This window comes from Rhinatrema bivittatum, chromosome 4 (assembly GCF_901001135.1).
Source record: "Rhinatrema bivittatum chromosome 4, aRhiBiv1.1, whole genome shotgun sequence".
Classification (NCBI taxonomy): Eukaryota; Metazoa; Chordata; class Amphibia; order Gymnophiona; family Rhinatrematidae; genus Rhinatrema; species Rhinatrema bivittatum.
Window position 1 is genome coordinate 466642582 of NC_042618.1, and position 16603 is coordinate 466659184.

General features: G+C 41.6%; 1 protein-coding gene across 1 annotated transcript in view; it reads right to left on the reverse strand.

Moving 5' to 3' along the window:
• Window positions 1-368: 368 nt before the first annotated feature.
• The window catches only part of RAB21 (RAB21, member RAS oncogene family), a 70104-nt gene continuing 53869 nt past the window's right edge, over window positions 369-16603 (reverse strand). Inside the window, exons 4-7 of the mRNA XM_029597176.1 lie at window positions 8944-9007; window positions 7387-7441; window positions 5261-5349; window positions 369-3878 (exon numbers count right to left, since the gene is read on the reverse strand). Of these exons, the coding sequence (XP_029453036.1) occupies window positions 3739-3878; window positions 5261-5349; window positions 7387-7441; window positions 8944-9007 (348 nt within the window). The 3' untranslated portion in view covers window positions 369-3738. The remainder of the gene's footprint in view (window positions 3879-5260; window positions 5350-7386; window positions 7442-8943; window positions 9008-16603) is intronic.

Sequence of the window (16603 nt, forward strand, 5' to 3'; positions counted from 1 at the left end):
TGTCAAAAATGTATTAAAAAAAAAATTTAGTTCCATAAACAGGTATCAACTACACCTTGACTGATCCCTTAAATAAAAGTCAAGAAAACATTAAATCAGAAGCTACTTAATCTGAACAATGGCCACAAGACGAGACCACTGCTTCACAAAATAAAAAATGGCCTAGAGAAGGATATTCTGATGTGCAGCTCCAGTAAATAAAGGGTCAGGACTGCACAGCTCTAACTCAAGGGACATTAGACGCATGCTGCCAACATCCCTTCCCATATTATACAAAACTATTTAAGATTGTACAGCATATAGTAAGAAATGAGGGAAGACACCCAACAGCTTCATGCTAGTCACGCTAACAGATAAAAACCAAACTGTGCGATACAAATCAGAAATCTTTACTGGATTAAATAGATGCGAGTTTGCAAAATTTGTGTACTATATAAAGCATGACATTAATGACAAGGTACTTTAGACATTAACCAGAACAGGTTTTAGAAATTGACAGTAGCAAACATTTACAGTAAATGCCTCAGCAAGGCAAAGATGACAAAAAATAATAATTGGAGCATTACCAGTTATTCATAGGAGAATAAGACAGTGCGTGCTGCCTGGAGTAAAAACTACTCCACTTTCAACCTTCTGAGCAAAAAGTGCACACGGAGAAGAGGCAACCCAAATCCTTTTAACACAGAAGCAGATAATCTGAAGAGGACTAGGAAGACATTGAAAGACACTGCATTTCTAGTGTAAAATGTATAACTTCCGTTTTGGAATGCAAATATTCTAGGCAAGACTTAAAGGTTCAGTCCATCAGTTCTGGCACCCGAATACATGGAACAGGATTCTGAGCAGGCCACAGCATGGAAAGCACCAAAACATATTCTTTTCTAACCGCCAACAAGATGACATTCAAATCTTATGAGCTCCTGAAAGTTTTGGAATCCATTTTGCTATAAAGAAACTATAGCCAAGAGATTGGCAGTGCTCACTTTGGATTCAGGTGGAGATTTACAGGGAATTTATCAAATGTGATCAGAATTAGTTGCTCCTCAGATTCAAATAAATATTTTTACCCTCACAACCCAATAGATTTAAAATTGCTTCACTTATTCCGCTGTATGGATTCAGTCCATTCATTTAATGGAGATGAAAAGAATTAATGAACTTTTAACACTTTAGGCCAGATGTATTAAGCATTTTCTCTAACACAAGGCAGAAAGCCCTTAGTACATCAAGCTCTTTGTCAATAAAAACACACAAAGAATAGTCTGGTCTCCATTTTATACCTTCCAAAATAAGATACAGGCACCGAATAAGCTGGCCTCAGTCCAGTCCTTGCTACTACAGCAATTTACTACACTCCAAAACTAACACTTTCAGCTTAGCATTTTTATTTCATAAGACAAAACATTTTTCTTGATCTAGAACACATGATAAACTCCTCATAGGGCAGAGTGTAAAAAAACCAAAAAACCTGAAAGTGAAAAATAACCCACCCAAAATGTAAAAAAAAAACAACCCACAAACGCTGTAGTTTGTAAGAGTCTTCTCTGGGGTATTCCAAATCCTAAATACCTCCCTCAACCAGCCTTCCACCGTGATGCTCAAAAGACTATGGGATCAGTTCTTAAACAGATGGCACAACACACATTAGTTGCATTCCCAAGTTTGGTCATTTTTCTTAATCCTTCAGCTAGAATGGATTACCCAGTTTACTTTCTAAGTACAAGCAACTTCAGAACAGCTGTAGCTGGGTGTGCGCTATTTTAGAGCCCCCCTCTCTGGGGTTAAAAGCATATTTTCCTAGTGAGTTTCACAAATATTAAAGGCCACCATTTATCCATAAAACAGGTACAAGTGCAGACATCACCTGTGGAAGCCTCCCCTCATGTTGGAGGAGGGGGGAATCCTATTCACAGGTGAGAACTCCTCAGTGGCTACATCTAGACACTATTTGGCTCTTGCTGAGGACTGCCAACAATATGCTAAATTGTACTGGTGTTTTGTTTTTAAATGGGTGCAACCAGTGGGAATTGGTCCGAGACCCCCAAGCAGTTTTCAGGTGGTGATTTGACTAGTCAGGATCTGAACTGGTGACCAACATATGAAAAGATGTTACCCTGTGCTCCTCCCCCTTTGGTTCTGTCTAGGAATCAAAACTTCTTGAACTGCAGTGGGAAGCCATCTTTTTCAATTCTTTATCCAGTTTACTGGAGTTGAGTGCAATCTATGGCTTTTATGCTATAAAAAAAAAAAAAGCAAAGCTTCTCAACCTTTCAACATATATTGCATGAGCTGTTTTTGCATAACACTACAGAAGATTCTGCATCCTTGGGAAAAGAAATGCATTAACCGTGTCTTTGTACAGGCAGACAGGTTTACATGTTCCTCCCCATCCACCCCAAGCACGACAAAGTTACGTAAAATCAGATCACAAGATTTTCTAAGATCTGAAGCACCTCCATTTGTGTTCCTCTGGGATCATGAATATCAGATGCACAATATCCTTGTTCACAAATTAAAATTAAATATCAATGATCTCAATACAGCTGAGCACAAAGGAGAAATTAAACTAAAAACAGTTATCCCACAACTCAGCATGCCAATGGTTACACCACTTAAGAAATCTTGCGTGTGGGGTCAGTTAAAAAAAAACAGGTCTGAAAGATTTAAAAACAAAACCACAAACATGAAATAAAGAAAGAAAAAGATCACCAAGTGCAGGTACTTTTACATTTTATATTTCCAGAAGGTCAAAAATTATACCAATAAACCAGATATGAAGATGCTGCCATTAAAGAGTTTAGAAGAGAGGAGCAAACGTTCTAAGCAACCGGCAACAAGTTTTGGCCAAAAAACCCCCTCCAAATTCCTGGTCTCCATCACTGCTGCCTCCCCAAGAAGTGCAAGTTCAGCTCGGACCCTCGGCTTCCACAAACCAAACCAGGTGGGACAAACTGCTTGTAGGTCGTGGTCTAGATAAGGAATTCCAGAAAGTGTTTGCTTACCCTGCCACACAGAGGCTGAAAGAAAAGAGGGAAAAAAAGTGCAGAGGGGGTTCACAAAACCTGTGACCGAGGACAGAGCAATTCAAACCAAAATGTGCACTTTCCAAAAAAAAAAAAAAAAAAAAGTGAGGGGGAAGCTTCTGTTTAAAAAATAATGAAAATTAAGTGTAAATTACAAATCCAAAAAACTTGGATGTTTCCACCATTATTCATTTCACAGCCATTCACCTGCACGTGTAAAAGCAGATAAGGATTTAATATGTAATTTATAGTGTGCACTTTACCAGTCTGGCATACCGGATGGGAGATATTAGAGCAGAGGACAGTTACCGGTTTGTGCTAACCCTGCAAAAAAATATAGTTCAGATACCAGCAAAAACAAAACCAGATACACTGTCTACCACAAGATACAGAGGCTTGCAAAATGTATATAAGTTATTAAATAATCTGATTTAAAAGAATATAGAGGAAGCGTCTAAGTAGGTCTTTTCTACATGCATATTCCTTTTTAAAGAAAAAAAAAAAAACCATGTAAAAAAGGCCATAACTGCTCTAACTGGTGTAAAAATATACCAATTCTCTGGTCACAGACTCCACTAGTGTAGCACTTAAGGTCTCTGCCGGGTTATAAATGCGATTTTAAAATACTGTTAATTCTATTTCTCCACTGGTAAAAGAATGTGACTTAGAATATGGCAGTCTTTATGGAAGGAGAAGGCTCCACAGTTTGAGAGAGTTATCCGGATATGCAGCATCCGCCACTGCTCTGGACTTGTGGTTCATCATCGATAATCTGTACACCCCGCCTCGCTGTTCCTGACTGACTAGAGCCGTTCCCTTTTGCTCTTTCATCCACTTGAGCAGTTTCAATCATTCCTGGAATAGAAAAAATGAAGGAAAAAAAATTTAAGGAAATCTTATTCTTTTAAGAAGAAAAATACTGAAGATTTACTTTAAAAATAATCCTGATAAGAGCCGTTCTTTTCCATGCACAGACTGTAGATAACTTTATTTGAAAAAGATTTTATATGTTTTATTCAAACTAAGAACGCAAAGTAGCCAGACAAGCTATGTCAACCTTGAAAAATCTTATGAACCATTCACATCATTCTGTTGTGGGCTATAAACAAACACACACACTTAACACCAGCAGCTAAAAGAAAAGATCTTTATTGGAATATTCCAGGAGAATGCAATTACCAGCAAGGCAATTCAGAAGCAGTCTCACAGAACTAACACCAATGAGTTTGTTTGCTTGAAGAACATTTTCCTAACTGGTTGGCATTATAATTCTGTCATATATGCTGAGACTGAATTCTTGCAAGTCATGTAAATTGAGCAAGAAGGCAAAAAGAAAAAAACAAACAAACCTGTGTTCACCCATAACATACTTTCTGACCTTTTACAAACATTCTAGCATTTCAGCAACCTCTCAGTTTTGCAAGTCTGATTAGTGAAATTTCACAGCACTAGCAGCTTCATAGGAAAACCTTCTCAAAGCATCCCTATGCTGTACAGTATATCCCCCTTCAGAACCCTAGGCGTGCAAGGCAGTCACACTACCTGCTGCATTAAGGTTTGTATATATTAGAGTACCCATTAGATCTTATATGATGGAAGCTATACAGATCATAGGGAACTAAAAATGCAACCTCTGAGAATGCTAAATGATTAATTCTTAAAACAAAACAAAATACAGAACTGCCATTCCCCTTTCTAAAAGTTAAACATCTTCATTCAATATGGTATGAGCCGACTGCCACTTTTTTTTTTTTTTTTTTTAATTAGGCTGAGCTAAAACAAACCCTTATAACTAATACAACAAAACCCATTTCACATTAGAGCTTCTGAAATCAGTTTTGAAGTTCTACATTTGCTATGCAAGTTTGTCAAAGAAAACATTCACATTTGGAATTCTATATGAATTCCCTCATTCTCCCGAGTCCATAAAAGTTCAGGTATTCCAGAAAGCTCTACGGAAAGTATATCTAAGAATCAGGGCTGCCACCCTGCTAAACAATAAACAATGACAGCCGCAACACGACACATCAACCCCAGTCATCTCCGTAGCCCAGCTTGCCCCACCCCTAGTAAGAATGGAGGGGGGTAGTTGTACAATTCAGGCATATGGGATTAGCTCATATCTGGTGTAGATTTCAGGTCATGAGTGGTGGCAGGAAGATCACCCTGTACTCCAGACAGCTTTAAGCTTTATGGAAGTTAAGCCACATTAACAGATGCAAAAATGTATTACTTACTTTTACACAAGTCAAGGAATAGCTCCTCAATGCCTTTGTTCTGTTTGGCAGAAGTATGATAGTGCTTTGCTCCAACTGATTCTGCATACCTGTACACAATCCCAGTATTTAGAAAAGAACGACAAAACATAAGTCACCAGATTTCTCAAGTCAAAGCAGACATGTTTAGAAAGCCTCAGTTCAGACCAGAATAAGCACTTTGTTTTTTCTACATACAGTTATGGATAAAAATATTAAACATCTTAAATTTGTTGACAAACACCCACATAAAATGGATACATACTGCCTTAGTGATGTTGCTATACTAATTTCAAGCTGCCAAATATAGAAAAATGAGTTTCCAGTTTGTTCAAAGAAAACAATTCAATGTTTTCCATAAATTAAGGCTGGTCACATGCCCAAATGTTTGAAATTCCTCTCCAGAAAACTGAACCCTTTCCTCAAAACAGTCTGCCAAGAGTCTCAGCATGAAGACGGAGAGCAGCTTGGGCAGTCCCAAACTAAATAACTGTAGTACTCTTCTGATGGGGGAATAGTGCTTATAGCATCAGGAGCACTTCACCTCAAACTGAGCACGCTAGGCTGAATGGCTTTGTTAAAGCGCAGGTGTCAGCCATGTTCGTATTAGATGGACAGAAGTCTTCCCCCTGGAAAAGAAGGCCCTGGCAGATTTGTTCTGCCAAGGTTGCTTGGATGGTGCACTGTACTGATGTGCTGCAGTTTTGCCATAGCTGGGCATTTATCTGAATTTCAAGACTGCATCTGATCTGGAATTAGCTTTTATTTAAAAACATTTGTTACCTGCCCTGATCACCACACACATAAGTAGGTAACATTCACATCACAGTAGAGCTTAAAATTAAATAAAATACAATACAAAATTAAACAAGCATTTGAAATTGGCTATTTTTTTGCTGTGATGATTTAACTTCACTATCTTTAAGAGTCTTAACAGTGAAGAAAATAGTCTTCAAAAATAGGGAAAATGATCCTAAACGTGCAGGTAGGTGGTCTCCTAAGCTCAAGTGATCTAATGGTGTGGTTTAATGAAAGAGCAGAGGCAGAGATGGAACAAACAAAAGAAAATCCTGGACTTCAAGAGCATAGGCTTAAAATGGCATTTAATACATGGCCACAAACACCAAGTTAACAGGATACACATGGCAGATGAAGCTTTCAGATTCACCTCTAAAATTAAGGACTCTTCAGAAACCAATGAGCAGACTTCATCAAGCAAAGTCCTTCTGGAGTTAAGTTCCAGCAAACATTGCATCATTATCGTAACAAGGGGGGAGGAGGGACTACAGTCAGTCTCAAACCCCCCAAAAATCAAATCTTATGCAGACAACTGGTGACATACAGGGATTCTGTACCAGAGAAACACCCCCTCCATCTCATCAGGCTGAATACAAAGATTTCACAAACTAACAATGAAACACAATGTTAGCTAAATTACCATTCCTAGTCACAAATATTTACACAAGCAACAAGGAATTGCTGTACTCATCAGCTGAAACAGTATTTTAATTTGCTATTCTTATGGGGTTTTTTATTGTCAATTATTTTATGCGTGTTTCACTGTTAACCTCCTAGACCATTCTGTTAGGCGGTCTATAAAATGTAAATTGCTATGGTACTGTACAAGAGGAGAGCACTAGATGGCAGCAACCTCCACTGCTACAGAGCATAGAGCAGTTCTAAAATCTGCATTTTACTTTTCCATCTTGCACATACTGGATTTTTTTTTTTTTTTTTTTTTACCACACGCAACTGGTATTCACGTCAGCCATTGTGTAAGTAAAGGCTGCATTAATCCTACTGGCTTTCAGGGATATAGAATGCTCTATGCAAGAAATATAAAAACCGTAACACTATTTCCAGGATGACAGATTCTGCTGTGTTGCAGACCGAGTGAAAAGAGAAAGAAACAGATGCAGAGAATTAAAGGCAAGAAAAACATCACAGCAAATGAAGTACTAAATCCATGCAGATGTGGATGCACTATTCTGGTATTAATGCTCATTTTCCAGAATTACTATGGTGCTTTTAGTAATATAAAACTGCTCCATTTCCATGCCTAGTACTTTATTTTACCTGTATAGAAAACAAAAAATAAACACGCTTACGCTTCTGTCTCTTGAACTGAAACATGTCTGTCTTTTTCCAAGTCTATTTTGTTACCTGTTAAGAAAAGTTGAGATGCGCAGTGAAAATTATGAAGTACTGTATAACAACCCAAAAGGAATCCTGCTGTAGGAAGCTTGGTTTTCCCATTCACCCATTGTAAATATTACTTTTTTTTTTTTTTTTTTACAAAGTTTGCAGTTCCAACAGGCTGGATTGTCGATGGCATGTTTAAGCAGGGCTTAAATTCCACATTCATATCTAACTTTCAGCTGTGGTTTCACAAAAAATCAAGTCCAGTTTCTTTTGTAAAGGAATCTACTTCTGGGCTGCCTAGTCTTAAGAGGCATCCTTAATATTTCCCCTTTCCCTCCAACAATAAGAGAAACTCCTACTGCCAATTCATATAGACTGGTGCTGCTAAGTTAGGAAGAACAGATCAATTCCATAAACACTGAGCACACATTTTCCTTTTGACTTCTACATGGGTGAAAGAAGCTAAATCACTAGAACAAATGAATGAAATAATGCCACGTGTTATTCTGATACTGCATGAAGACCATATTGGTGCACTGACTTGCATGGACTTCATCAGCTATAGAATGATCTACACAGGCTACCACCACATTGCAGATTTTATTTTTTAAAGGATTCTATGACGACCAGAATTTGCGAAACAGATAGCAATATCCACTCCATAGTCCATCATTCTAGAATCCCTCACTTCCAGCACTTAAGCTCCCTTCAGGCATTATTTCTCCCCTGCCGTTGAAGCAGGGGAGAAAGTCTGACACTTCACACATATCCAGCATAGCTCTCTGCTTCAAGGCAGGGGGGTGGAAGAAAAGAGGATCTATATTCAGGCAAAAACCAACAAGGACTGAATTACATAGTCTGGATAAACAGATAAGCATGGGTGTAGCTTACTTATTGCGGTGGTTAGTACCCCTTACTAATTAAGCTATTTCACTTAGATGCAGTTCCAACACTGCTCTCTATGTTAATGGCGGGGGTGGAAGGGAAATAGAATAAAAAAGGTTACTAAGAGCCAAGAGTAACAGATAAGTATGAGAGGGAAAAAAGGGCAAAAGCTTGCTGGGCAGACTGGATAGGCCCTTTGGTCTTCTGCCATCATTTCTAAGTTTATTTCTTTCAGCCCAAAAGCACGATAAACCCATTTGATGACCTCTGTACACTGCTTAAAGTTTCAGGACTTCCCATTCTCTGTGTTTTGCCCTTATTTGTTTATTACACTCCTGCAAACAAGAGACTTCTCCCCTGCAAGAGCTCTTCGGGTCCTGCTTTGCATGAAGTCATGCAATGCCTGCATAAGCTCCCAATGAGTCTTGGTAGAGCAATGCCAGATTTACACCTGCTATGGAAGGGTGGTTTAAAAAGCTTTAAAAAAAAGCCACCTCATCTCAGGAATAAGTCCTAAACAGGTCTTGATAGTTTGAACTCTACCGTTTTTAGAAATCTAGATCTACTGCTTTAATAAAGCGCTCTCTTCTAAAGCACACACTGAACAGCCTTAGAACAATAATAGAAAAGGGACTTACCAACTATACATAAACTGATTTCATTGCCCAACATTTTTCTTAATTCCTTCACCCAGTTTTTCACCTGCAGAGGAACAAAAAATTGTCTTATGAGGTGGTACCAGATCTCAAACATCCCAGGAAGTCTGCCTCCCCTCCCTTCTGCACAAGTAAGAGTATTTACTTCCTGCTGGACATGTTCTTGTCTGTATTCAGACTCCCAGTTGTCTTCAACCTTCACAAAGTCAATTAGTAAGTAGGGAAGGCACAACTAAATGGGGATCCGGAAATCTGGCATAGACTTCATTTATTTTCCTCAAAATGTATACTGGTAATTTGATTTTTGAACCAAGGATTTTTTCTTCATTCTTAGGGTCTTTATCATATTACAGACACAGGAAGTACTGATGTTTCTGGTAAGGGACAGCAAGAACACAAAATGGAATGCCTAATGAAAGTCCGTCTCAAATGCTCATGTGCTGAAGATTTAACAAAACGTTTCCAGGCAGAAGACTGCATATTTTAACATTTCTGGAGAGGTGCATGTGGGTGGGAGGAGGTCGTGCATAAATAGTTACAGAGCAGCCCAGCCCCCTACACCCCAAAAGTGTTTGCTTGCAAGATTTGCACCTGCAGAGGATGTCACCATGGGTTGCCTTTTAATCTAAGCACATCAAGTTTTTGTGCCACTCTGCAGTATCATGCTTTTATAGCAGGCTGGTTTCAGATTTAGCAACACCTAATCAATCTCCAACACAGAACGTGTCTGAGATACAGCAGTTTCCAGCTCCTCGGCAGATTTATATAGAATATGATGTGAATTGCGTCTAGCTAATGGCATTCAGGAAATGGGTTTTATCATCTGTGGCTCTGCATATAAGCTTCCGATTCCATTGAGAACTCGGAGGAATGCATGCAAACGTTCCCCTCCTAACAGCTGCTTCACACAGCCTTTCAGCACGTTGATCCACTGCTCTTACAGAAGCCCTTGAGCTAGCAGTCACAAGCTATGCTTATGACCATGAGGTCACTGGAAGACACTGTACTTTTAAGAGCTCAGGGCGAGCTTGTAATTTTCATTGCTCTCAACGCACCCCGCTTTATGCTCAAATTAAAAAAAAAAAAAAATACTCATTAAGCTGTGAAATACTTAAAGGAATGAAGTACCTTAAGGAAACTAGCTCAAAAAGTAGGGTTTCAAAGTGACTTCATGCACATGCATTGTACATCAGCAATTTAAATGAACGTGTGCCACACAAAACAGAATGAGAAGCTAGAGAAGTTTACTAGAAGATTAGTCGAGAGTGACTTACTCCTCCTGGAGGAAGTCTGCACTGTGCAGATGTAAGTAATTCAGGCAGAATTCCTCTTCTACGCAAGCTCTGCAGTCACCCCATAGAATTAGGTGTGGGGACCAGAAGGCAGCAGAGGCCTGGGTGGGCCAGAAGGGAGGAAGGCATAGTATCAGTGACAACTAGAAATGAAAAAGGAGCCAACAGCAGGCTGGCCTATCTGGACCAGAAGAAAGTTGGGAAAATCTGATGGCCAGTGCATGCTGGAAGACATAAGCCTGCAGTGTTTGCCTTGGCCTGTGTGGCCCAAACAAACAAAGGCGGGAACAGTGGGGTTCAGTGGAGCCTGAAAGAGGTAGGAGAGCAAAGGGTCTTCCTAAAAAGGGAATAGTACACAGAGAAAGCTAGGGGTGAGGGTGTCCGTGAATAATACATAGAAATCAGCTGCTCCGTGCACTGTGGCAGTCAAACAATGTTAGGCATTATTAGGAAGGGAATGGTGAATTAAACAGAGAATGTCAATGCCTTTATCACTCCATAGTGAGACTGCATCTTGAGTACTGGGTGCAATTCTGGTTGCACCATATCAAAAAAAAAAAATTGTACTGGAGAAGGGTGACCAAAATGATAAAGGGGATAGAACAGCTCCCCTATGAGGAAAGGCTAAAGAGGTTAGGGATGTTCAGCTTGAAGAAGAGACGGCTGAGGGGGGACATGATAGAGGTCTATAAAATGAGGGGACTACAACAGGTAAATGTGAATCAGTTATTTACTGTTTCAGAAAATACAAGGACTGGGGGGCACTCCATGAAGTTAGCAAGTAGCACATTTAAAACAAAATCAGAGAAAATTCTCTCACTTACACAATTAAGCTCTGGAATTCATTGCTAGAGGATGTGGTTAGAGTAGTTAGTGTAGCTGAGTTTAGAATGGTTTGGATAAGTTCCTGGAGAAGTCCTTAAATTGCTATCAAATTGACTTAGAGAATAGACTATTACCAGCATCAGTAGCATGGGATCTATTTAATGTTTGGGTACTTGTAACCTGGATTGGCAGCCACTGTTGCAAACAGGATGCTAGGTTTGAAGGACCCCTAGTCTGACCCAGTATAGCAGCTTGGGATCTTTTCCCAACCAGATATTTTGAGTAAATCCTTGTTCTAGGACAGCAGGATAGTAGTCCTCACAGGGGTGACATCAGATGGAGCCCAGCACAGAAAACTGTCAGTTTCTAGAACTTTGACTGGCACACTGAGCATGCCCAGCATGCCCTAATCCATGTGTAGTCCCATCTTCAGTCTTTTCCATGGAGTTGTCTTGCGGTCTTTGAGCTCGTGCTCTTGTTTTCGGGAAAGCTTCCATTTCTCAGCTAATGTTTTTGCCTTGTTCTGCATGGTGAGTTCTCACTGTGCGGTCAGATCACTATGGTGGTGTCCTTCGGGGCCTGCAGACCATAGACTGTCCGTTAGCCTTGTTTTTGATATGGCATCGTTTGGTTTTCATCTGTGCTCCCAGTGCCCTGGGATTATGTCCATCATGGATCCACACGAAGCGTGCAGCCTCTGGAGGTGTCCGTTTGGGGGTGCCAGCTTTGTGATCAAATGACTCAAGGGCCGGCTGGCCCGCCTTGACAAGATAGAGAAGCTTTTCGGCTCTAAGAAGACCGAGCCTTTGACACAAAGATCACAGGGAACAGATGGGCACCAATCCCTTGCCATCTGACCTTCTACTTGTAACCCCGGAGGAGCAGGGGCCAGCACTCTGATCTCTAGGTCAAGGGTGTCTGGATCTTCACCTTCCACCTTGGAGCTGGGGAGAGACCAGGCTGAGCACCATGGGAAATGGAGAAAGCATAGACATTGAGTAGGTCTTGCCGTGATGCCTGCTGAAGCGTCCAAGGCTAGGTTATACCCTCCATCAATGCTGGGACTCAGAGGCAGTCCCCACTGATTCCGGTGCCAGGTATCGACCTCCCTTGAGGCTCTGAGGAAGACTGCCACCCTTCCTCCACCACAGCCAGTCCTGGTGTCAGTGACCTTAGAGGAGGAGCTGAAGCACTACTACTAGATGGTCTTGGATTAAATTACTACATCTATGCAGATGACATTCAAATTTTAGTAGCAATTAAAGATTCTATTGAAATTTCATTAAAAGTATGGAACATCTTTTTCCACCAAAAAAGTTAACACATGAATCTATGCTTAAATGAAGCCAACATAAATCTTATTAATATGTAATAAATTAAACATTCTATCTGTGAAATGAATGATTTAAAAAGCAATCAATCTGTAGTATATCATGTTAAAAAAAAAACAACTTAGGGTAATTTTAGACTCAGAAGTCAATTTTAAAAATATTACCTCTAACACAAAAGATGGCTTCTTTAAGCTGCACGTGCTTAAGAAACCTAAACCACTTTTACATAACCGATTTTAGAACAGTTTTACAAGTACTGATTTTCCCAAAATTAGACTACTGTAATGCATTTCTAGGCCTCCCTGCATCCACCAGACCCCTTCAGATCTGCAAACAGCTGCTAGGGGAAAAATCAAGATGGCTGACTAGAGGATGCTACTGAATGCAGCTCAGTTTCCTCGTTTAAGTTATTATATTTCCCTCGGAAAAGCTGATAAATACCGCATAAAAGGAAGGGGAAAGTAAGGGTCTTTCCAACAGACCCTACTAGCTCTTCGGGACAGCGTTTAATATCACAGTATGTGGTCCCTACCTCTGGATTTGCAGCGTCTAGACCCGCAGGTGAGATGGAGAGGGGAGCCCTGTTCTCACCAGGGGAAACATCATTGAGTCCGCCAGATCCCAGATTGCCTCTGACAGCTTCTCATCTGTTCCAGATCGGCAGAGCTGGGTTGTTGGAGGAAGCAGCTCCGGAATGATCCCAGCGAGATGGATTTGCTGAGCCCGGGACAGCTAGGTCTTCTCTTCCAGTACAGGCAGTGCGACTGGGAACCCCAGAAGGAGGTCAGAGTGGGGGAGCCAGGCCACAAAGAATATCGGGGGAAGGAATGCTGCCGGAGGAAGAGCATTGGGACAACTTTGAACCCCAGGAGATTATGAAGCCAGAGGTAATAACTTCTGAGTCATTATGAGACTTGATAGCAGGCATGGCTCAAACGTTTGGAAAACAGGCCAAATATCTGGGAGAAGTAGAGAGCAAAATGGAAAAAAGTTGAAGAGGAGTTTATACCTGAATTACAGGATCATTCAAGATCTTTACAAGAAATCTCCCAGGATATTAAAGATCTAAAGGACTCCAATAGAAATATTGTGAGTGAAAGAATATCTTCATTAAGAAGACTTGACTCCATGGAGAACTATTTGAGGCACCTGAACCTGAGACTTAAGTTTCCCAAAAGTTTTAGGAGAACTAATAATTATGTTTAAAAGATATATGAGAGAAATACTTAAAATTCCAGAGGAATCAATCCCAGCTATTAAAAAAAATAGTTTCTTCCAAGTAAGAGGCCTGCTATAGAAACAGGCAATAATGAAGGAATTGATTTAGCTAATTTTACAGAATACCTTGAGAATTCGAATGTCGAGGTAACAGTTCCTTTATTCAGCCTTTCACGCTGAATATGATGTGAGTTTATTGATGAAAAAATTACTTCAGGAATTTAAATACCTCATTTTTGGATGGCCAAATTCATATGTATCCTGATTTATCAAGAGCTATACAACTTAGACTTAAACAGTTTCTTACATTGAGATCAGAGGTTTTGGCCTTAGGTGCTTGTTATCTCTCTATCTTTTTTTCTCCCAGAACAGTTGAGGTCTTTTCTAAATGGAAGGGCATAATGGTCTGCAAGAGGATCTAAAGTTAAGGAACTGGAGGGTTATTACACTAAAATTATTTCCTATAATTCCTCAATTTTCACTGTTTTCCCCCCAATATTACCTGTGAATAAAAGAAAATTATGATTATGTTTAAAGAATTATATATGGATCTGTATTGGAACTATATGTAAGTTGAAAATTTGGTAAAAGATTTGTTTCATGGCAAACAGTTTTGTTAACTATATGTAAAACTGATGAATAAATAAAAAAAAAAACACAGCTGCTAGAATTCTCACACACAAAACAATGTGACCATATTACCCCCATTCTGAAAGAACTTCACTGGTTACCAGTTTTCTTCTCAAATACTAATACATAAAACATGGATAAGAAAAGCCCTTAGAGGCCGGTGGTGCTGCTGCACCCTCCCACTCCTTGGCCAGCCCTACCAGATCTGCTTGCAGGTCCATTGGCACCGGTGCCCAAGCCTTAGGGCATACCCAGGCCTTTGTCCCAGAGACTCTTTAGTGAGGATGAAGCCCCTTTGACACCTCAGACCCATCTCCCACAGAGGAACCCGATGGCCTTCCCTCAGACCCATCTCCCACGGAGGAACCCGATGGCCTTCCCTCAGACCCATCTCCCACGGAGGAACCTGATGGCCTTCCCTCAGACCCATCTCCCATGGAGGAACAACGGAGGTTCCTATCCAAAGACTGAGGAGGATCCTAGGCACAAGATGCTGGAGATCCTCCAGTTTGTGGATGCTCTTGAGGTGATTGTGGCTCTTCATGAAATCAAGGAGCTGCTCCTGAGGATTTGGGAACACCCCATCTGCCTGTAAATAGGAAGGTAGATATGTTGGACCAGGTACATCCTGCCTGTGGCTTTGAGAAAATGTCAGCTTCCCCACCAGTCTGTGGTGGTCGAGTCTGCGCTTAAAAAGGCCAAGCGCTACTGGATCCTTGCCTTGGCTCCTATGGAAGTAAACATAGGGCACTGGGAAGGAAGGTCTTTCAGGGCACCATGCTGATAGCCTGAATCGCCACCTACAAACTGACTCAGTACTCCTGTAACCTCTGGACACAGGTTCAGGACGTGGCCGACTGACCAGCAACAAAGCCTCCTGCTGCTGCTGGGGCAGTCGTGCATCCGGGCCTTGAGTGCGGGAAGCATAAAGGTGCGCTCCACCTACGATGTGTTTGATATGGCGGCAACAGATGCAGCTGCTGGGATTAGTGCCTGCAAGATGGCTTGGCTCCAGGTCTTGGACCTCTGGCCAGAGGTGCAGGAGAAGTTGACTTGCCCTGTACTGGTGAAAATCTTTGGCAATAAAGGTGAGGGATTTGGTGGCTCAGCTGAAACCACCACGAGACCCTCCAGCATCCTTCAGTCAGTATTTCTGACCTGCTGAATTCGATGCGGCTAGGACAAAGTCAATCCTTTTTTAGTCAGTGGAAGAATTACCTGCCTGCATCTCGCTTCTGCCCGCAGAGGATGAGCTCTCAGGGCTGTTTCAGGCAGCAGTGAGCCCCCAAGCCACACCCCACTACAGGATTTTTGACTGGAGAGGAGGGAGCAAAAGCCAGCTGCAGGTCCCTGTGCAGTGGGACCCCTCCTGGAGGTTGGCTATGATTCTTTGCGGATCGATGGACAGGGGGTCACCGTGGACTAGTGGGTTCTGTTCATCGTACAGCAAAGATACAGGCTGAATCTGTTGGGTGTTCCGCCAGATTCTCCAAGCCCTTTTTGGGGATCATCAGCATGTCAGGAGATCCTCTTGGCAGAGCTCTCCACCCTAGAAACAGCCAGGGTGGTTGAGCCTGTCCCACCGGGGCAATGGGGATGGGGTTTCTACTCCTGTTATTTTCTGATTCAAAAGAAAACTGGAGATCTCTGTCCCATCCTAGATCTGAGGGCCTTGAACACATTTCTAAGAGAGATGTGATGTGCAAACCAACATCAGTATAAAAAAGGATTTAAATAAAGGTTCAAGATGGTCTCTCTTGCACCCTGATCCCCCTCTTACAAAAGGGGACTGGCTATGATCCCTTGATTGAAAAAATGCCTATACCCACATAGAGATCTTCCGAGGTCACAGGAAGTATGATCCATGGTGGGCAAACCGCCACTCAGTACAGGGTGTTACCATTCTGGCCTCTGCAACACAGGTCTTTACAAAGTGTCTGGCCATGGTGGGGGCACACCTGCATAGGTTGGGAGTGCAGGTTTTCCCCTGTCTGAACGATTGGCTGGTTAAAAGCAGTACCCAGGTGGGGGGAGACACATTCTCTGCGCTCAACCATCTGGGTGCTGGAGTCATTGGGGTTCACTATCAACTACCCAAAGTCTCGTCTGAGCCAGTAGACTCAGCTGGACTTCATCAGAGCACTGCTGGACACAATGCAGGTGAAGGCCTTTCTACCCCACAGCAGGATGCTGCCTTGGCATCCCTTGTGGGGGTGGTGCAGCAGAGCTCTGCCAGGCAAATGTTGAGGCTGTTAGGGGACATAGCCGCCACAGTCCATGTTACTCCCTTTGCACACGTGCAGGCCCCAGTGGACCCTGAGGTCTCAGTGGCATCAGGCCACCCAG